At 48.9% G+C, this 22,458-nt stretch overlaps 1 protein-coding gene across 1 annotated transcript in view; it reads left to right on the forward strand.

Annotated features, from left to right (window-relative positions):
• The first annotated feature begins 3,685 nt into the window (after positions 1 to 3,685).
• Positions 3,686 to 22,458, forward strand: part of SLC25A37 (solute carrier family 25 member 37) — a 39,911-nt gene continuing 21,138 nt past the window's right edge. Inside the window, exon 1 of the mRNA XM_066639528.1 lies at positions 3,686 to 3,908. Coding sequence (XP_066495625.1) covers positions 3,843 to 3,908 — 66 coding nt within the window. The 5' untranslated portion in view covers positions 3,686 to 3,842. The remainder of the gene's footprint in view (positions 3,909 to 22,458) is intronic.

The following is a 22,458-nucleotide window of genomic DNA, read 5'->3' on the forward strand; positions in this document are numbered from 1 at the left end:
CCTTGTGAATGTTTTCATTTTTTTTCTGCCCTGTAAACTGCTCTGCAAACTTTTTCACATATACTGATTAATAACTGTAGCCAAAAGAAAGGGAACACTCTCTGCTTCCCTCTTCGTGGCTTCCTTCTTGCTCTAAAAAAGCAGTAAACTGCAACAAATAGGAAAACATTCTTGTTGAATTTTCTTGCAAAAATTGAATTTATATGCTGTTCATTTAGCATTCCACCCCTCTCCGACCTTCCAGTAATGGGTGGTGATAAACAGAGATCTCCCTCTCCCAGCATGTAAAAAAAAATTGAGCATGGCAGGCTGATCTTAATTAATTAACTACGAAGAATTAAAACGTAAGCCTCCAAAACTGAGATTTTGGGCCCAATTCTATCCGACTTTCCAGCACTGATGCAGCCCCAAGGTAAGGGAACAAAAGTCAATGGCCTCCCTGAGTGCTGCCCCACCACAGGGTGTAGTGCATGCCCCATTGGCATGGCCGCATCAGCACTGGAACGTTGGATAGGATTGGGCTGTTTAACATTTGCAAATTGCTGAAATTCAAAAAGATGAATTCAAATTCTAAAATGTTATTGACGTTTGTTTTTGAACTCTAGAAAATCCTGAAGTTCTTCTCTTCTCACATTCTGTAGTTCAGAATTAGCCAATGAAACTGGCAATAAATTCAGGGCAGATAAAGCTGAACACTGCCCAAAACGAGCTTATGAAATTAAGGGCCCAATCCTATCCAACTTTCCAAGGCCCGTGCAGCTACAATGCAACCCCGAGGCTAGGGAACAAACATTCCCTTACCTTCTGGAGGTCTCCATAACTACCCTCCCATTACAGGATGCAGCATGCACCCCATTGGCACGGCTACACCAGGGCTGAAAGTTGGATAGGATTTGGCTCTAAGGCTGCAATCCTATCCACACTTTCCTGAGAGTAAGCCTCGTTGAATACAATGGGATGTACTTCTGAGTAGACATGAATAGGATTTGTGTTGTAACTATCACAAGATGTGCTGATGGCTGCTAGTCTAGATGGTTTTTTAAAGGTCCACATGGAGGATAGGTTATCAATGGACCTCTGCCATGTGGCTACATAGAACCTCCATGTTCAAAGGCAGTATACCAGGAGCAACCAGGGGTGGCCTACTGCCTTCATAGCTTTTATGGCATTCTTGGAGATTTCTAGTTGGTCCTGATGGGAAGTAGGATGTTGGACTAGATTTATTTATGGTGATACCTTTATTAGGACCAACTCTCCTCCCCCCCCCCCAAAAAAAAACAACTCCCTATAAAATTGTATGTCTCTAGAATACCCAAAGATAGAATTCCTTGCGGTACAGAATAAGTCCAAGTTACTGGATGTTAAAAAGATAAACTTGATGATACAAACTGATGTCAAGATGCCCCCCTCCACTACATAATTGCATCTTTTTCAAGGAAATCCTTAGTGGTGCTGATCCCCATAAGAATTTCCAAAACAAAGCATAAAAGTTTATTAATACATTTTTGTGGTGTGCATATCTAGAAAAATTGCCCATAAAATATATATGAGGTATAACATTCATTTTAAGGGTATTCATCTAACCCAAAAGGAACAGATTTAAAGAGGCCCTTCTATCCAAATCCAAAGGGATGTCATGCACCAATTTATTAAAATTTAACCAAAACATGTTTGATATCTCTGGGAACCAACAGCCCAATCTTATGCGGGTCTTACTCAGAAGTAAGTCCCATTGTGTTCAATGGGGCCTACTCCCAGGAAAGCTTGCAGAGGATTGTAGCCTGAAACTGCTAAATATTTACTCAAACCAGCTTCAATGTTGTGCTGAAAAGCAGAAGGGCAAGGTAGTGCCCCTCCATGGCAGAGCCCCTGCTATGCCTACACAAAGTCCCCGGGTCAATCGATGGCATCTCTAGGTAAGGATCGACAGGCATATAGGGACGTCTGAAACCCTCAAGAGCTGCTGCCAGGCAGTGTTGATGAGACAGAGCTAGATGCTCCAGGTGTCAAAGGCAGCTTCCTTTGTCCATAAGGTGAGTGATTGAACTGGCCCCAAATGACATTGCACCTTGTGTCAAAAGTGTGCTCCTCGGATGTCCCATGCAGAGGCATAACTAGAAGCCCCAGGGCCCGCGGTAGTGATGTCATGATATCACATACCACCGTGATGTCACATGACATTGTGATGTCACTTCTGGGTTGTCCCTGGAGGAGAGGTGCTGGCGGCTTTGTGCTCCGCTTTGGGGACAAGTTTCTGGAGGAAAGATCCATTACAGGGTACAAGCCATGATGTGTATCCGCAACCTCCTGATTTTAGAAATGGGCTATGTCAGAATGCCAATGCAAGGGAGGGCACCAGGACAAAGGTCTCTTGTTATCTGGTGTGCTCCCTGGGGCATTTGGTGGGCTGCTGTGAGATACAGGAAGCTGGACTAGATGGGCCTATGGCCTGATCCAGTGGGGCTGTTCTTATGTTCTTATGAGCCTCCACAGGAGAAGGAATGGGGATGTGAAGCCACCAGCACTTCTTCCTCCAGGGAGACCTGGAAGTAACTGCCTTGCATGTTGCGCACCCCCTGGCCTAGCACCTAGACAGGTGCCCCTCAGGCTGCACCCTAGTTACACCCCTGGCCTGCACAGCGCCCCCCTGGCCAAAGAGGGTGTGGAGGGCTTGGCAGGGGAGGGGGCTCTTACTGACCTTGGTTTTCAGGTGCGCTCCCTGCACAACACCACTCCCAACCTCAAGCATAGAGCAGTTTGTGTTTTGCGCACAGCAGGGCCAGGCTCTGCTCTGGGTACTCCCAAGCTGGATCTGGTTCCCAGGCTGCCAGGAAGGCTTCCTGCCCCCAGGCTGCCATCCTAGCTACACTTCCTTGGGAGTAACCCCCATTGACTTACAATGGGGGTTACTTCTGAGTAGACGTGCCTATGTGCTCCCCCTCTCCCTCCAGGGCTGCGGGCAGGGCAAGAGGCGCGTCCACGCACCACCGCCATCCTAGCCACACTTCCCTGGGAGTAAGCCCCATTGACTTACAATGGGGCTTACTTCTGAGTAGACGTGCCTAGGATGGGGCTCCCCGCCTCCCTCCCGGGCTGGACAATAGGAGCATCCACGTCATCCGAGCTACACTTCCTTGGGAGTGAGCCCCATTGACTTACAGTGGGGCTTACTTCCGAGTAGACACGCCTAGGATGTGGCTCCCCCACTCCCTCCAGGGCTGCGGGCAGGGCAAGAGGCGCGTCCACGCACCACCGCCATCCTAGCCACACTTCCCTGGGAGTAAGCCCCACTGATTTACCGTGGGGCTTACTTCTGAGTAGACACGCCTAGGCTCTCCCTGTCCCGGGCTGGGCATCCACGCCACCACCGAGGAGGCGCCTCTTGGCAGCCTGCCGGGGGGGGGGGCGGCTCTGCTTTCGTGGGCCGGGCTCCGATCGCAGCCTCGCCCCGCGCCGCCCTTCCCGGGGATTCGCTGGGCTGCCTGTAAGTCAGCGGGCGCTTCCCGGCTGGCCGGTGCGGGCGCCTTTACGCAGCGCCTTTGCGCGCGGCCATTGGCTCCGGCTGCCCGGCCAGGCGGGGGGCGCGGCGGGGCGGGCGGCCCGGGGGGCGGAGGGGTGTGACTTCCAGAAGTGAACTTTCTCCCCCCTCCCTCCAGCTCTTCTTCGGACGCATGGAGCTCAGCTGCGCGGCGGGCAGGGGCGGCCAGGCGGCTGCGGCAGCCGCAGCCACGGCGGGGAGCCCCCTGCAGCCGGCAGCCGCCCCCGGGCTCCCGGTGGACGGCCAGGGTCCCGCCGCGGAGGAGTACGAGTGCCTTCCGGCCAGCGCCTCTCTCTACACGCACATGACGGCCGGGGCGGTGGCCGGCATCCTGGAGCACACCGTCATGTACCCCGTGGACTCCGTCAAGGTGAGGAAGGGCAGCGGGGGGCGCACCTGCCCCGCTGCAGCAGCCCTGCCCTGGTTTAGTGCGGGGATGCCGTCGCCCCACTGCAGCAGCCCCCCTCTCTGTTAGTGTTCAGGATGCCATCTGCCCCACTGCAGCAGCCCTCCCCTCAGTTGCGAGGGTGCCATCTGCCCCACTGCAGCAGCCCCCCTCTCTGTTAGTGTTCAGGATGCCATCTGCCCCACTGCAGCAGCCCTCCCCTCAGTTGCGAGCGTGCCATCTGCCCCACTGCAGCAGCCCTCCCCTCAGTTGCGAGGGTGCCGTCTGCCCCATTGTAGCAGCCCCCCTCTCCGTTAGTGTTCAAGTTGCCATCTGCCCCACTGCAGCAGCCCCCCTCTCTGTTAGTGTTCAGGATGCCATCTGCCCCACTGCAGCAGCCCTCCCCTCAGTTGCGAGGGTGCCATCTGCCCCACTGCAGCAGCCCCCCTCTCTGTTAGTGTTCAGGATGCCATCTGCCCCACTGCAGCAGCCCTCACCTCTGTTAGTTGGGGGGGTGCCATCTGCCCCACTGCAGCAGCCCTCCCCTCAGTTGCGAGCGTGCCATCTGCCCCACTGCAGCAGCCCTCCCCTCAGTTGCGAGGGTGCCGTCTGCCCCATTGTAGCAGCCCCCCTCTCCGTTAGTGTTCAAGTTGCCATCTGCCCCACTGCAGCAGCCCCCCTCTCTGTTAGTGGGGGGGGGTGCATTGTGCCCCACTGCAACAGCCCCATCTCTGTTAGTGGGGGGGTGCAATTTGCCTCACTGCAACAGCCCCCCGTTATAAGATTAACCACCACCACCCCACTCCAAAGAGCCTGGCATGGGAATTCTGTGCATCTCACTGCCCTATAAGAGACCAGTGACTATGAAGTGTGCATCTTTCTTCCTCTCTCCCCCTCTTTCTGTCCACCCACCCATTGACTATTGAACTAACCCAGGCTCCTTGCTAGCTTTCCTTGTGCATTCTTCCTTCTATATACTTTACAAAGCCGCCGCATACTGCGTTGCACCATTGCTTTTCCATGAAAGCTGAGTGTTGGGAGAGTTAGGACAGACAGAAGAAAATATTTCTTTACCCAGCGTGTAATTAGTTTGTGGAACTCTGTCACAAGTAGTAGTTATGGCATCTTGCCTGAATGCCTTTAAGAGGGCATTGGACAAAGGCGAAGTTTATTATGGGTTACAAGTCATAGTAGGTATATGCAACTCTTGGTTAAAACTGCCTCTGATTGCCAGCTGCCTCTGATTGCCAGATGCAGGGGAGGGCACCTGGATGAAGATTGTGTCTGTTGTCTTGTGTGCTCCCTGGGACATTTGGTGGGCCACTGTGAGATATAGGAAGCTGGGCTAGATGGGCCTTTGGCCTGATCCAGCAGGGCTCTTCTTATGTTCTCCCTTGCCTGGTGTTGCCAACACTGGCTGGCAGTGGTTCTCCAAGGGGGCTCTCCCCCCCCCACAGCCCTACTTGGCAGTACTGCTGCAAAGGATCAAAGTTTCTGCCACTGGGCTACAACCTTAGTTTTGCAAAGTGTTCCACAGTCAATGGTGGGATTCTCCTTTTGTAATTGTAAAAGGGCTAATACCCACTTCCTGTTGGAATAGTTTTCTTTTTCCTTGCAGGGGAGATAATAACTGACTACCAACATCCTGGAGCGCACCTGTTCCCCTTCCAGCCCCTATATTAGTGTTGCTGGCCTTATGAGCTCCAAACTTGACCCTCTTACCCCATGCATTTATTCACTTTTTGTTGTTGTAGGGGAGAATATTTGTTTAGCCTGTATTGGCTTGAGATCCTGCTGATTGACAGCCCACTCCTACCCACACTTTCCTGGGAGTATGCCTCATGAACTCTAATGGGACTTACTTCTGAGTAGACATGCATGGGATTGGGCTGTAAGTCGGAGGTCCCAGGTTGGTTCCCACCCTGAAACCCTGGAGAGGTGCTGCCAACCAACCAGTGTAGTCAGTTACAGAGCAGAATCAGGGTGACCAGATGTCCACTTTTTCCGGGTCATGTCCTCTTTTCTTTTTTTTTTAGCCTCATGTCCTGGAAAAGACCTTAAATGTCCTCCTTTCCCCTGTGAGCAGGCCCTTGCAGGCAGCGCATAGCCTTCTTGTAATTAATATATTATATATAATATAGTTTTAAACTTAATGATAAAGTAATATAGCATTTGAATTAACCATGTGAAATCAATATATGGTTTTTATGGTTTTAAATGGTTTTTAGCTTTTATTTTGCCATGTCCTACGTTTTTCTTGGATGTCCTTCATTTTGGGGCGCCTTGTCCTCTTTTGTAGCTAAGACATCTGGTCACTCTGAGCGGAATGGGCCAGTGGCCTGACCGGTAGAAGTCAGGCCACTTCCTGGTGTGTGTGAATCCGCTTGTGGCTAGAGAGTAGGGAAGCAGGAAGGATGACCAAGCACACTGCCACTGTTAAATATTAATGTTCTAGCCATCTACCACTAATTCTGCCTTGTAATCAAAAAGTCAGTCCTCCTTGTTTTGATCATGTTGAATGAGGAGTTGGATCAGTGGTCAGTTTCCTTCAGTGGTGTCTGCCTTGACATTTGGTGGCTCTCCAGGGTTTCAGATGTGGGTCTTTTCCAGCCCTGCGAGAACATGCAAGGGATTTAACCAGGGACTTCTGATTTGGAAGACATGGTACCCTACCACTGAGCCACTACTCCCTCCCATATTTAAAATGATCTGAATCTGGATGCAGTGAGGCTGCATTTGCACTGCAGGCATTGAAAACAAAGACACATGCTCATACGAGTGTAACATTTAACTTGGGTGAACTTGCTTAAAAAATAAGTCTTATTTATTTAAGAGAGTGCAAAGCAAAGGGTGAAATGTGCAAAGCAAATAATAGCATTGGCTACATCTCCCTGGTGCTTGGACTGCAATCCCTTACTTGTGAGTAAATGCCACTGACAAAATAAACGTGTATAGGATTGTGCTTTTAGTTACTGCTGGGCCACCGGTGTTTTAACTCAAAGGAGCTCAACTGCATCAAAATCACTTCTTGCCTTCCTAAACAGACCTGGGCTGCACACTTACCTGAGAGCAAATGCTATTGAACTTTACCAGACTGACTTCTGAGTAGACGCTGGTCGCCGGGGTCCCTTTTACACTTGCCACCTTGAACTTCCTTTGTGGTATTTAGTGGAGTAGTGCGAGAAGTGACTTCTCTTCTGGGATTGTGTATTGCAAAAACTGTCTGGTAACTGTGTGCCTCTAGTTCGGTCAGGCGGTAGCGCGGACATCTGTGGCTGCAACTTTCATTGACAAAAATGTGACAGGGTCTGCCTTTGGGTGTTGTAGATGGGTTCTGCTTTTGGAGCCGGAGTTCATGCACTGAGCTGTGTGCCTGTAGAAGAAAAGGGGAAGATGCAAGGAGGATGTCTCTTCCTTAATTATCGCTTGTTTTTTGGTGCGGCCCAGATTCTGGTTTGGCTTGAAGGACTCTTTCATAGCATTGTTGAACTTGGACGTAGCCACCTTCCAGGTCTGCTGTAACTGCTGTCTGTTGTGTTAAGCAGCCAGTCAAACTGCAGCACAGAGAATGTTAAGATGAATGTATGCAGCATTTTTCACCAGCAACAAAAAGTTTGCAAAGCGGTTTATGTAGCGAAGGAATATGAAAATGGTTCTCTGTTCCAAAATGGATTATAATTTTTTTTTTTAAGGCGAAGAGAAATTTGTAGAAAGCTGCCTCCTGCTGAGTTGGACTGTTGGGCCATCTAATTCAGTATTGTCAACGCTGACTGGCCGCAACTGTCTGGACAGCTTTGGACAGGAATTATTCCTTTGGACAGGAATTATTCTTTGTTCCGTATGGAGACACCGAAGGCTGAACCTGGAACTTTCTTCATGCAAAGGCAATGCTTTCCCACTGAGCTGTAGCCTTTCATTCAATACCCGCAAACAGCTATGCTGGATTGGAACGGGACAGTTGCTTTTCTCCTGCTCCCCCTTAAAGCCATTTCTGACCAATGTTGCATATACGTAACAGGGATCAAATGTGTACACCTGTGGGCTGGGTAGAAATGGATTAAAAGGGACTTGTCTGACTAGTTAGCCATGTGCACTGGTGTCAGCATCTTTAGCCTCTTGAATGGTGTGCGCACTTTTAAAAGAAATCCAGGAGGTCTTGGCACCTTGAACGAGCTAATTAACTGCAGTGTGAGCTTAGTGGCCTATGGCAGGGGTATCAGTCACAAGGCCTGCAAGGTGGAAGGTGCAACCCCTGGAAGCACTTTAAATGGTCCCTATTATAATTGGGCTCTTCCAAAGCTGCCTTTCCAGCTTCAGGTGGCCTCTGAAGGCAAAGAATGTTGGGGGAAGGGGAAGACCGAGAAGGCTGAGACAGTGAGATGCAGCTGGGGTGCTGGAGAGCCTGTCATCCCTCAGGCCACCCTTTCAGCAGTGCTGCGTCTGCTGAGGTGTTGCTTCACAAGGCACCTCTTGTCTGCTGGACTGTGAAGTGACACTGTGGCACAAGTGGTGTTGCTGAAAGGGTGGCCTGTGTGATAATTTGGCTCTCTTGAAACCATGATCAAGAGGTGTACGTTTTCTTTTCTGTCATTTGCAGCTAATGGGCTTCTGCATGAGAACCAAGTGCTTATTTCTGGTCATCATCAGCCTAATGACTTCACTTCCTGCTTCCTTTCTGGCCGTCATCTGACTAATGACATCACTTCTACTTAATGATGACATTTCTGCCCCTCAGCAGATGCCATGAATGCTATTTGGCCTACTGTATGAAATGAGTTTGACGCCCCTGGCCTATGGTGAAACTTTGTACAAGTGATTGTCACGGATGCTATGAAAAATTGGTTCGCCTCCAAGGTGCTACAAGGCTCTCTGTTGCACAGCTACCCTTCTCCCTGCATGTGCCACCCATGCTAGTGAACATGCAGCATTGTTTTGCCCTGTGACATACGTGGCTGATGTATTTGGGTTGAAATTTCTCTGTTCTTTCCTTGAGTTTGCAAGGGAGTGCAAGGGAGGGCACCAGAATGAGGTCTCTTGTTATCTGGTGTGCTCCCTGGGGCATTTGGTGGGCTGCTGTGAGATACAGGAAGCTGGACTAGATGGGCCTATGGCCTCATCCAGTGGGGCTGTTCTTATGAGTTTCAGTGAAGAGAATGGTGACTCAGAACCTGTAGCATTCTTTGCCTTTTGGAGTCCTCATTCCATCTTTCCTTCCCAGAGTGCTTCAGCTATCAAGGAGCACCCGGTGCCCAAACAGGAAAGTATTTTAAATTATTTGGTTCACTTAAAGATATCCAGGTGGCTGGAGCGATGATCTGCCTAGAATTTTTCTGACTGCCAATGGAAGAGAAGGTGGGAATTTTGAGGCTGGGTGTAGATAGGCAGGGCATCGCAATGTGAGAAGGTGGGAGCACATGCGTTGGTGGTGATGGTGTTGCTGTGCCTGAGAAGCAGATCTCATAACGTGGCGTGTAATCTTAGCACATGAGGAGGGCAGAGTCCATCCCGTATCGCCCCATCTTGGCTTCCTTTGGTATAAGGAAGAGCCTGTTTCGCCTCTTCCAAGTGTCTAGTGATTAACTGAGATTGCGCAACCAGCTAATGAACCTCTTGGTTGCGCTGTGAGTTGAGACCTGCAGAGCTCTTGGTGAGGAGAGGAACCTTGGCATTGAAGCGATTAAAGCTGACGTAAGCAGTTCTCAGGCCATTGCTGTCCGATCGTATGCTAGGGATCCTGCCTTGATTGTGGCGGCAAACATGTCCTGAACAAGTTGCAGAAAGCACTGCCTTTGGTGTTTGGATAGCTGCCTGGCACTTTTCCAGATGCCTAAAGCTGATTTCTCCTATAGCACTTCTCAACCTTGAATGCCGGGCTGTTTTTTTTACTCTTGGTTCATCTTCTAGCTCATCTTTGTCTGCACTGATCGGCCGCATCTCGGCAGGGTTTAAGACAGAGGTCTTTTCAGCCCAACGTGGAGATACTGGAGACTGAACCTGGGACAATTTGCAGGGAAAGCAGATTTTCTACAGCTGAGCTTTAGCTCCTCCCCTAAGGCAGTACTTTGTACCTGACTCTGCCTCAGAGCCAGTCTGTGGCAGCCTGCCATAAGCTACCCCCCCTTGCCTGGTAATATGCCAGCCTCTTCTTCTTTCTCCCTCCCACTCTCTGGACTAAAAGAGGAAGAGGGGGACAAAGTGGGGGAATAGAATAGTGGGCTAGAGTGTCTCTAATGCTCTAGCCCACCTTTCTCTTCTCTTTTCCTTTTCCACCCTGTCCTCCTCTTTTAATTCAGTGAGTGGGAGGTGGTGTGGGGAAGTGGACACCTTGTGTCAATTTACTATCTGAGGTGACCACCTCAGTTGGTCCTGGAGATGGACCCTTCCTAACCTGACTGTGTCCTCTCTTTCCTCACAGGCTGAGGTTTTGAAAAATGGCAGGCTTTCTTCTGAACCTTGTGCCACCTTTGATCCCCAAACCCAGTTGACTGAAATGCTTCAGACCATGGCAGATGTGAATCCTGCAGGAAGGAGACAGACTCATAAATGTGCAAGATGTGGGCAGCGTAGCTTTGAAAATGGTGATTAAACTACTCTTTCTCGTTTGGGCTTGCAACAGCTACTCCTGGGTAGCGTTTTCACACCTTTGCGTTGTTCCAGCTGTGTGGAATTTAGGAGTTCTTGGGTAATGCAGAGAATGTTTTCGAAGGTAGAGGGTTGCAGTCATTTTGGCTTTTCTGTTCTGGCCAGCTACATCGCCCAGTGGCCAAAACATCTGCGTGGAGAAGGTCCCCACTTCAGTCTCCTGTGTCTCCAGGTGGGACTGGGAAAGGACAGGGACCCTGGAGAGCTGTTTCCAAGTGTTTGACAATATTGGGCAAGGTTCTGATGCGATAGAAGCTTTATGCACAAATCTAGGTGCTTGTCACTGAACCTTTGCTTTCTCAGTGTGTTCTACAAATACCAGAGAACTTGGGGAAGGGGGCTTCTCCTACATTGTGCTGGGTGACTAGAAAGTCCCGCCTGCTCATTCCCTATCTTTGGAGGGGAGATGTGTGCAAAACATGAAGGCTGCAGCATTTTTCTGCAGCCTACTGTAAAAACGGGTTCCCCTCCGTTCCACAGAACTGGAGGATAATTCTCATGTTGCTTAGAGTGGCGGCCAGGCAGATGGAGTTGTGGATCCCTTGTGGTGACACAGAGGCGGTGGTTGGCATTCCTAAGAAATGGAAAACTTTCAAGTTATTGTGTATAGTGTTTAGGAGACAGTGGCATATCTATGGTGTGGCAGGCAGAGCACGTGCCCTGGTCACCAGTTGAAGGGAGGCCCGCTGAACAGTAGCTTTTTGACCAACACTTGGCATCAGCTGAGCCGCCGCAAACCTCCAAGCACAGAGCTCTGCTAGGAGACCTATAGTGGCTTGGCAGAGGTCGAAATCATCCGGGAAGCTGTTGGAGAAGGAATGGGGGTGGTGGCAGCCCCATTGTGAAGCCACTGCCACCCTCCTCTGAACGTGGAAGTGACATCATGGCATTAAGTGATGTCGTGATGTCACTGCCCCAGCCGTTGCCGCCCTTGGCTATGCTACTGTTAGGAGGAAGGGGTGTGTGTTCGTTTTTTGGGGGGGGGGGTCCCTCCTGCATTCCTTTCGGGACGACAACCTTGAAAACCATTTCCCCCTCACTGAACTAATTTTGCTTGGCAGAACAGCTGCCAACTGGCTTATGAGGTGTCAGAATCCATTTTCACAAGCTCCCTTTGTCGGTTTGTTTTCCCTTTCCCCAATGTAGTGATTAGGCAGGCTTAAAAGATTAAGGAACCTATTCAGAAGCATAGTAAGGAAATGGGGGGGGGGAGTTGCTTCGGTTATCAATTGCAAGACAAGTCCCAACTCAAGGAACTTGCAAGCATGGGTGACTATGTCCCACGGAATGGTAAAGGACTAATCTCTGGTGTGGTGGCAACAGCCACAGTATATTTACACATGCTTGCAAACTGCAGGAGCTGAGTTCTTTGCAGGGTATTTAGCAGCTACAGTTTCTGATTTTTGAACAGCGTCAGGGCTTGAGGCCATTAGTTATCTGATCTTTCCATCACCCTTTGGGGGACCCACCAAAAATCAGGTTGTGACCCACAGTTTGGGAACCACTGAGCAATCCCCAGCTGGTGCCTGTCGGGCCTTTGCTTGAAGATCTCCAGTGAAGGGGAATCTTCCACCTCCCTCAGCAATGTGTTCCGCTGAGAAACTGCCCTTACGGTCAATATTTTTTTCCTGATGTCCAGCTGGAATTTCTTCTCTTGGAGTTTGTACCCATTGGATCTAGTTCTACTGTTGAACCTCTTTGCACATAGAAATTTAGCATGTCAGGGAGATGGCTAGAAAGAATCCATTTGCCTGACATGCTAGTTCTTTTTGTGCAGGAAGACTTTCTTTAAGCTTTTGGGGGGGGCAGGTTTAGGCTTATTATGATTTCCACTACTATGCCTTATTTAGGAACCTCTCCCTGATGTTAAGGAGGACCCAAGTTAGAAGTGAGAAAGAAAAGAAACATATAGGGAGAATATATGACCGGAGGAGAGTGTTGCTGAATAAGTGACCACTGGATCCTGTTCTGCTGTAAAATAAGGGAAGTTGGATTTTCTCTGATGTGGCAAAAAGGTCATGCTGTCTTAAAAGATACTGGTTTCTCAGTGGTCCCATGCACGGAAACAACAGAGAAGAGGTTGTCTGAGTAGTCACACAACCCACATTCTTCCCTGCTGCAGTAGGGAGGGTATTTCTTTCTTTCTGCAGTATTTCTTTCTTGTTTTGCCAGTGCTGCTGCGGCGGTCTCTGTTTGAACCGAGGACAAGCGTGTGAATCGCACCTCCTTGAGCATGCTCAGTCTTTCAGCAAGCTTTTAGCGTGGCTTGCATCGAGATCTTGAGTCCGAGTTCTAGAGCAGCAGTTCTCAACCTTTCTCACGGCACACTGACAAGGTCCTAAAATTTTCAGGGCACCCACCTTCAGGTTTTTTTTTGACAGTTGACAAGGCACACTGCACCGCCAGTGGGCGCTCACATCCCCCAATGGCTCTACTAGTAAATGACACTCCTGCGGCACACTGGCTGAAAATCGCTGCTCTAGAGCAGTGGTACTCAAACTTTTCCGGCCAGTGGCTCCCTTGACCCCCGTGGCTGTTGGCCATGACTCCCCATCATGTTCCTGAGGGCTGGAAGTGACATCATTAAACAGGAAGTGGCCAGAAATATTAACTATATTAAATATAATATAATATTATACCACCGGGTAGATGGGACTCGCTAGCCTGGGAAGGCAGCTCATCTGAGAGAAGGAAAACTCTGATCCCAAACCTCCACTGCCTTGTGGCTACATCCGGTTGTGGAAAAGGCTTCAGGAGTCAACCTCGAGGCAAAATCTGGAGCCGGAGCCCCTGAGGCAGTTCATGGCTGAACACAGTCACGTTCTGGCAACTCCTGTGACGCCGCTGGAACCAACCATATTGGCTTCTGCCTTTCCATTGGACTATTTCAGCGACGTGGAGAGGGGATTTGCTGCATGGGTAACAGCCTATCCTCCGTACCTACTTTACCCAGGCTTCATGCACTGGAGAGGACGCTCTGTTCCAGAACCACCATTCAGAGTACGATACCATAGTCTTCCGAGACTGAAGGATGCCAACAACATATTATATTTATTATAATATAATAAATATTAAATATATATCAACTATATTAATATTAATTATATTAATCATATCATTAATTAAATGCAGGTCTTAAAAATATATTATTAATACACAGCAATATACATGTTTTATAAATGATTAGCTGCTGATCACTGTTGGAGACAGGATGCTAGAGTAGGTAGATTTTGTCTGGTCCAGGAGGACTCATTTTTTAAAACTTTGTAAGCATACCAGTAGAATTGTTTTATCAAACGAACTTTGTGAACAACCAGTCTGACCAACATTACACTCACACACCCCTGTGGACCCCAATCCAACTAGTCATTTCTCCCATTCTCCTTGGATAGGATTGAACCCTTTATTAATTTAATGAAATTAAATTTCTCCAGCAGCTGGTGGGGCAAACAAAAATAGACCATGAAAATATATCAGAGCTGATATAGTTAGGAATAACTTGGTTGTCCAAGTCAGGCTTGGTTAGGAAGCTGATTTGTTTCCTATACTAGGAGATGCATAGCTCAAGCCTATGCATGTCTACTCAGAAGTAAGTCCCATTAGAGTCAATGGGGCTTACTCCCAGGAAAGTGTGGTTAGGATTGGGCTGGCAATCACTTCATCAATGGCTGATAAGTATTCCCTTCAAATAGCAAGATTCATCACTTTCCTCTTCAGTCAAACAACCAGATTAATAAATCACTTTAAAAACAGTACCCTTTTTCTGCTCCTGGCCAAGTAAAGTGTGTGCTTGTCTCTCCCCTCCCCCTTTGTCAACTGCATGGAAACAACTTTAAGGGGAGGGGGAGGAAAGTGGGAAGGTTTGGAGATGGAAAGGGGGGAGAAGAAGAGGGAGGGGTCGAAAAGAGAGATTTCACTTTGATGAGAAGTGATCCCAGGCTGGGAACTAGGAACCAGGCAAGGATCAGCCAGGGTTAAGGATTGCAAGCCGAGCACCCTCGGAAGAGGGCGGGTTTCTTCTGCTTTAAAAAAAAGTGCAGAGACGGGCAGACGGTTCGTATTCTGCCCGGGGGTGTGACTGTTTCGCTGCGGAGGTGGAGGACATCCCGCACCTCCCCTTTGAGTTCCTGGCGCCTCCCTAAGGAGCCACGCCACACAGTTTGAATAAGACTGCTAGAGTCTACTCTAGAAGGTTTTGAACGGGACTCTGTACGGGCGCAGAATCCCACTGGTGTGACTGCACAAATGGCCCCTCAAAGGACAGCAGTTACAGGTGAACACCCTGTTCATTTCATCCTGGTTCTGCATGACGTGAATTGGAATCCCAATTCCTAGACTGAACCACTTGCGTTTATTATACTTGTTTGAGGAAACTGGGATTTGCTGGGTTTGTTCATTGCATCAAGTCCTGCGCATCACCGGCTTAGAGCAAAGGCTGGTTAGAGACCCAGGAGTGAGTGACAACCTGACCTCGGGTTGGTTGTGGTAGGGCTGGGCCCCAACCTCAAACCAAGTGTCCTTGGTGTGGTCTATCCTGCTGGAGACTGTGGCTTTGCAGAGCCACTTTGTCCAAGCCCCCCAATCTTCAGCACAGCCCCCCTCAGTCTCTCACCAACCCACCTACTTTTTCTGCTCTGGTCTTCCCACTACTCTTACTGTGCCTTGCCCTGTCTCATGTCTTCTCTCTCTCCACCTGGTAGCTTTACTATGCCACTCTCTGCCCCTCCTGTTCTTCTAGTAGGCCTGGAAGGAAAAAAGGGGGCACATTTGGCCCCTGGTAGGGAAAGAAGTGGAGCTGTGATGGCTTATCTGCCTATCTCCATGCTACTGGAGCTGTTGAAGGTGGGGTTTGAGGTGGAATCTAGCTTCGGACAAGTTGAAGCCCACTGATCTAAACCAGGTCTGAAAGTTTATTTATTTTTTAAAATACTATTTTTCACATTTTTATGCTGCCCTTCCTCCAAGGAGCTCAGGGTGGTGCACATAGTTCCCCCCTTCCTTTTCATCTCCACAACAACCTTGTGAAGTAGGTGAGGCTGGGAGAGAGTGGCTGGCCCCAGGTCACTCAGGAAGCTTCCTGGCTGAGCAGGGATTTGAACTTGGATCTTCGAGGTCCATGTCCAACTCCAGAACCACTCCTACTCCAGAACCACTACACCATCCTAGCTCTCCTGGAAGTTAAAATTCCTTCTGTTGAATGCAATGTGGGCATGGAGAGCGTGTGATCCCGAGACACACCAGTGTCTCGCGGAACCAGGATCAAACCATGTTTTTGTGTTGGCATCTGAATGTGGGCCTCTGTTTTCCATTATGGTACCTTTTTGAGTTGAGTGGCAGAGCCTAAAATAGTTCACTGCACTCAAAAGAATTTGACATCCTGCATATTTTCTCTCTCTTTCTCCAGAATCCACATGCTTTTCTGTTTTTGAGTTGCTTGCCATAACCGGGAGAAACATTATTTTGTCCCATGTCCAAACCCTTTGCTTGCCTTCCAGTAAGTTTTGTCTCATGATGACTGGCAAAAAAGGAGGGGCCGACCTCCTGCCAGCGTGTAGTTATTCAAAGTGTGTCTTGGTATGCTTTCCCTGGCTTTCGTCTTGCTTGGCTGCTTTAGGCATACACAGGATTTGTTACTGGCATTCCGGTTGATGCGTCTTTGGGTGGCAGTGGGCTTTCCTCGCTTTGCAATACAAAAGGTGGAGGGCTGGTAGCCTGAATCTATTGGCTCCAGTTTTTGCAATCTTCCCTCTGAAGTACGGCAGGAAACTTGCCTTGAGCACATCACGGGACAGGGACTGACTTATTTATTTTCCAGTTGTGATCTTAGGAATTAATTAGGAGGTATGTTGTAATGTTGTGGCTGAAAAACTGGTCTAGGGTTTGGAAGTCTGAATCTTGTTTTCCACTCCACATGCCCTTGGCTGTGCAGAAAGTAAGCTGCTCTCTCCCAGGCCTCTTACCTGCAATTCAGGGAGAACGCTGGCCTACCTCACAGGGCTATTGTACACGAAATGCTTTAGAGTGTTCAGAGCGCTACATAAATGTTGACTAGCTTGGGGGCTGAGAGAGACAAAGCTGCAAGTTGAGATTTTCTCCTATTTCGGATCTCACTGTTATCCTTAACTAGGTGGCCTTTGCTCCCAGTCAGTCTCAGTCTTCAGGATAATGTTGGCTTTACAGGATTGTTGTCAGGGCTACATCCAGATAATAGACTTGAAAGCACTTTGCACACTCAGAGGGATACAGGTGCTGCTTCTTTAAAGATTCCCAGTAGTATCAGGAGTGGGGGAGCACTTCCTATTTGTTTGAAATATTTGTATATTGTCCTGTTAAAGCGGCGCTTCCCAACCTTCTCTGGCCTGTGACTCCCTACGTGCAAATGTTCCCAGAGGTAACGCCTGATGATGTCATTGCCAGTTACTTCTGGGTTCGGAGATCATGATGTGATGCTACAAATGGTAGTAAGGGGCTTGGTGTTGGCAGGAGGCCTTTTCCGATCACTACACAAGAGCTCAGCCAGCGGAGCTGAACCTCCTTGTGCTCTTTGTAGCAACCGTGTAGCGGTTTTGCTGCTGGGTAGTGGGCAGTCCATACTGCCCCACAGAGTGCCTCATGACACCCCCAGGGCATCGCAACCTACAGTTTGGGAACACCTGTGTTAAAGGAATGACAAAGGTGGTTCATGCAATCAAAGGTGGCTTACACAATAAAAGCAGACAATTTTAAGGCAAGCAAAATGACAGTAATTGTTTTTAATACACTAAAAGCAGAACAGCAGCAAGGCAGAAACATCATATATTTGCTGTTTTTCTGTCATTTTAACAAAAAGCTGGTGTCTTCCAAATGTTCACCTTCCAAGTGATGGTGGTTGAGGTTTCCTATGGGATCATCTTCTACCACTGTCCATCTTCCCCTGCAGCATACAGCCACCAGAGTGTGTTGGGTTAAGCCCCCTTCCTATCTTGCACCCTGCAGGAACCCAGTGTGCATTCTAGAACCTTCCCCAGAATCTGCTGCAATCCAGAGGGATGCCTTGTCTGCGTGGCAGACATGCAGGGAAGATTCCTTGGCAGGCAGGTCGTGCTGCCAGAGTGAAAGGTTGGAGTACTGCCAACCAAGGAAAGGGACCCCTCTCTCAAATATTGTACAGCTGGATGCTAGGAACGAGCTGACTTTTGCATCCATAACTCCTGACATTCCTGGACAGGCAGTGCATGTATTCATTGTCTTGCTCAGGCTTACAGTTCTCTGCCACAGAACGGTTTGTGACTAATCACTGGTTTAATGGGGTTTTCCCCTTTGCTTAAAATTCCAAGAGTGACGGTAAGCAATTGAAAGCAGAGCATGCCTGCCCTTCCTCCCTCCTGCCTCTGTAGGAGTTACTTGACTTTGGAACCATAAGAGTGAAAGTCCAGAATTGCATCAGAGTCCTGAGCTGGCCATGATACAGCACTTTTTCCCCAGGAAGACCTTAAAGGCCAAAGCAACTATTGTCAAGAGTGTCATTCATTAAAGGCAGCAACTGTAATTGAAATGTACGGTGTTGTGTATTCCTGGAGTAGGACTGAAAAGTTGGCCATCCCTGAATGTCGTTCATGGGGAGGTTTCTGTATCCAGGCTTCTCCCCAACCCCTCCCAGTTTTGAATGTCTCTTGAGAGAAGTGGCAATCGGCTTTTGTTTTTCACTCTGGGGTTCACGTGTGCTGCTTGGTTCAAAATGTGCTGCTGGTTGCAGTTTGTCAGTTTCGTCTTAACTGCCGTGCGCGAGCCTCTCTGTCTGTCTTTCTGCACTGATTCCTGATGCACAAAAGTGCTTAGGGCCGTGCACTTGGGCAAAGTTGCACATGGGGAAATCTGGCTGTTGCATGACTAATGTCGTACCATGTTATTGATGAATCAGCATTACATTTGGGCCGCAAGGGATTCTAAAGTGACTTGGGATAGGCAGAGGGCTTTGAAACACCATGTTCTTGGATGAAGGATATCGCGTGACTCGATTTGGATAGGTTCTAACTAGGGTAGTTATGCGCCAGAGAGGATGTCTCTGGCATGATATGGCCTCGATATCCTTGCACCATAAGATGCACTCTACTTACCAATTGTGCTATATTTGATCTCTGTGTTTAAACTGTGCTTTCTCTAGGGCAGTGGTTCCCAAATGTTTTAGCAGACCCACTTTTTAAAATGACACTCTATCAGGACCCACCTAGCCTTACAAGACTAAAAAAAAAAATCTGTTTCACTTTACCAGCCATTCAAGCCTCTTTTTAAATCCTTTTTACTATTGGGGGGGGGGCATGACTGCATTATGGAGCAATTGTTGAACTCCTTGTTCATCGGATCAGGACCATTATGGTGGCCTTGCGTTCCCCTTTGCCTGCCCTTTGAAGTGGATCAAGACTCAACTAAACACACATGTGCAGCTCCATTTCAGTTTCTACAGGGTTCTCCTCCACAAAATGTTCCTTCCCTCTTGGTAAGAGCCACCCAACCTGCAAATTGTCAGGGTATGTGCACGTACTGACTGACTGGTGTTTATTGACTGGATGCAATTGCTGTGGTTTGCCTCCTTGCACAGGGTGGGGGAACCAGATGTCATAACCACAAAAGAGGACAAGGTGCCCCAAAATGTAGGACATCCAAAAAAGAATGTAGAACATGACAAAATAAAAGCTAAAAAACACTCGTATATTGATTTCTTATGGCTAATTTAAACACTATCTTAGGGCCCAATCCTATCCAACTTTCTAGCACTGGTGCAAGCACAATGCAGTCCCAAGATAACGGATCAAACATTCTCTTACCTTGAGGAGGCCTCTGTGACTGTCTCCCCATCACAGGAAGCAGTGCAGCCCCATTGGCACTGCTGCACTGGCCCTGGGAAATTGGATAGGATTAGGCCCTCACTTATTAAATTTAAAACTATACTACATAGGGCGCAATCCTAACCAACTTTCTAGCACTGGCCTAGCCTCAATGCAGTCCCAAGGTAAGGTAACAAACATGCCTGCCTTGAGGAGGCCCCCTTGACTGCCTCTCCACTGCAGGATGTGGTGCATGCCCCATTGGCACAGCTATGTCAGTGCTGGAAAGTTGGTTAGGATTCTGCCCATTATTTATTACATATAGTTTGATTGGCAACCTTCAGTCTTGAATGACTATGGTATAAGCCTACAGCACCTGGTATTCCCAGGCGGTCTCCCATCCAAGTACTAACCAAGCCTGACCCTGCTTAGCTTCCAAGATCAGACAAGATCAGGCATGTGCAGGGTAACAGTTTATTAATTACAAAAAGTCTATGTGTTGCTTGCAGGGGCCTACTCACAAGGGAAAAGGAGGACATTTAAGTTCTTTTCCGGGACATGAGGCTAAAAAAGAGGACATATCCTGGGGAAAGAGGATGTCTGGTCACCCTGGCACAAGGAAAGCGACGCCTCGTGGGTGGGTGTGAGCTTTGCCAAAGGAGCCTGCAGCTGCAAGCTCCTTCAAGGAATCTGTTTCTAATTTACTTTTCCTCTTCTCCCATGGTTGTGAGTATGAACCCTGCAGTGCTTCTGTGGGACTTCCAAAATGTTCTGTGTCACGGCTGTAAAGCGGCCTTTCCTGATGGGCGGAATAACTTCTGTGATGCTTGGCATACAGGTTCACAATTTGTTCGCATTCTGTTGTATATTTTTTTTTTTACAGTTAATGTGATTGACAGTTGGCTTGCTCATTGAACGTCAAGCGTTGCCCTGCAGTCCAGTTGCTGGATGCTGCAGGCTTCTAGAATGTAGAACCCGTCAGTTGAGCGTCACTGGTTTTGTAACCAGCTCTTGTCTTTTGGGATCTGCTTCATTTTCATTTTGTTGCTGTCCTTTGATTTTTTTTTAAATAGAATGCATGTTTTTCAGCCGAAATTGCTTTAATTATGGGTTGGGTTCCCTTTTTAAGTTGCATGCAGCCTTGTGGACATCAGAGTTTTAGAGGTGAGAGGTAAATAGGTGCTTCCTACAGTAACTGGCCATCGGGAGCTGGAGTCTCTGAGGCAGTTCATGGCTGAACACAGTCACGTTCTGGCAACTCCTGCAATGCTGCTGGAACCAACTGTACTGGCTTCTGCCTTTCCATTGGACCATTTCAGCGACATGGAGAGGGGGGATTTGCTGCATGGGTAACAGTCTATCCTCCATACCTACTTTAGCCAGGCTTCACACACTGGAGAGGACACTCTGTTCCACAACACTATTCAGAGCGCGATACCATAGTCTTCCAAGACTGAAGGATGCCAACAATAACAGTAGCTGGCCACCTCCAAGTGTGCAGCCACAGAGGACATGCTGCTGGCAGTGCTATGATGTCACCATGCCCCAAGTGATGGCTGCCAGATTGCTCCTTCAGGTCAATCCAAGCCAAAGAAGGGCGGGCCCACACTGGCAACACAGCTAGCACATGGTGCTCTGCTTGCCTGAAGACCAGTGGGCCAACGGACTTACGGACTACCTGTGTTCTACGAACTGTGGGTTGGGAACCGCTAGTCTGACTGGAAGGGGCTGGAAGGTTTTTTTTGGGGGGGGGGGTGTTGGTTCAGCAGCTAACCAAGATTTGGAGCAGGAAGTCCTTCCCTGTCCATCTGGAGAAGCTGTGGGGGATTGAACCTAGGGTCCTCTGCATGCAAAAACAGGTCTCCACCACTGAGCTCTGGCCCCTTCTCCTTACCTTCACCTTGGCAAGTTGCACTCAAGAAATTTTCAGCGCCAGGCTGTCTGCTACCAACTCAGTAGTTGCTTTTCCTTCAACAAATGACTCAGGAGCGTTACGCTTGCAAAATGCTTCAGTCCCAGGCAAGCAGCAAAGCCTCCCTTTCACTGCCTTCTCTCCAACACCCACGACCAGCAGCCTTGTGACTTCAGCCGGTGCCCATGAGAAGTGCCCCTGCGTCTTTAACCATCTCTAGGGCAGGAAGCGACTTGGCAGGCATGACCGCTCCGTCAGCATTGGCATCCTTGGGACAGAGAAGCTGTGCCTGCCCCATTTCTCCCTGCAGCAAACTCTTAAAGGTTCAAAGGAGGCAAGCCACAGCTGGGAGGCTGGGGGAAAAGAACTCTTATCATCATCATAACAAGATCACACCCGTAAAGTGCACTCAACAAGGGAACGCATTACACAAGCACCGAAATCCAGTAATTACAAGACAGGCGGTCACTACTTTTGACTTGGGTTGCTGGCCAGGCAGAATTTGCAGTTGTCGTGAACTGCCCCTTTTGTCCAGGGTGGCTTTGCTCACGTGAAGTGGATGCCAGCACTGCTGATGCCTCCCGGGGAAAGGAGATCTTTGTGCTGGATGCATGGGATGGGGTCACTTGCCAGGCTGTGGGAGGGGGGCGGGGAAAGAGAAGCTCATGCCTAACGAGTGAATTTGTGGGGCTCTGCCAGGCAAGGGTAATCAACAGTAGGCTCTTATTTGCACCAAGAAAACTTCTGGGTCAGAGCAATCAGACGGGTTATAGTTGGTTGCCTTAAAATTTGCATATGGGTAAGAGCAGTTGCTCTGAACCAAAAATAAAAACCCCATTTGTTAGATGAGGACACTTGTCGAAACAGGCACCACTGAAGATGTGGCCTTCCCACCTGTACAAGAAGGGTCACCTCTTAAGATTGCTTTTGCCACCTGCAGCTTTAAAAGTACAGCTTTTAAGTAAGGGCCCTTGTTATCCACAGGGGATCTGTTTTGGGACCCTGTGGATACTGAAATCCATGGGGGGTTGGCTGGCACTGTACCACACTAACTTACCTGGGGCCACTCCCAGCCCTATGAAGTTTGCACCAGGCCTCCTCCCGGATGCAATCAGAAGCCGCTTGTGGTTTGCACCGGTCGCGTCTGGGAGGTGTTTTGAGGAGTGGGGAGGCATGG

This window comes from Tiliqua scincoides, chromosome 11 (assembly GCF_035046505.1).
Source record: "Tiliqua scincoides isolate rTilSci1 chromosome 11, rTilSci1.hap2, whole genome shotgun sequence".
NCBI lineage: Eukaryota > Metazoa > Chordata > Lepidosauria > Squamata > Scincidae > Tiliqua > Tiliqua scincoides.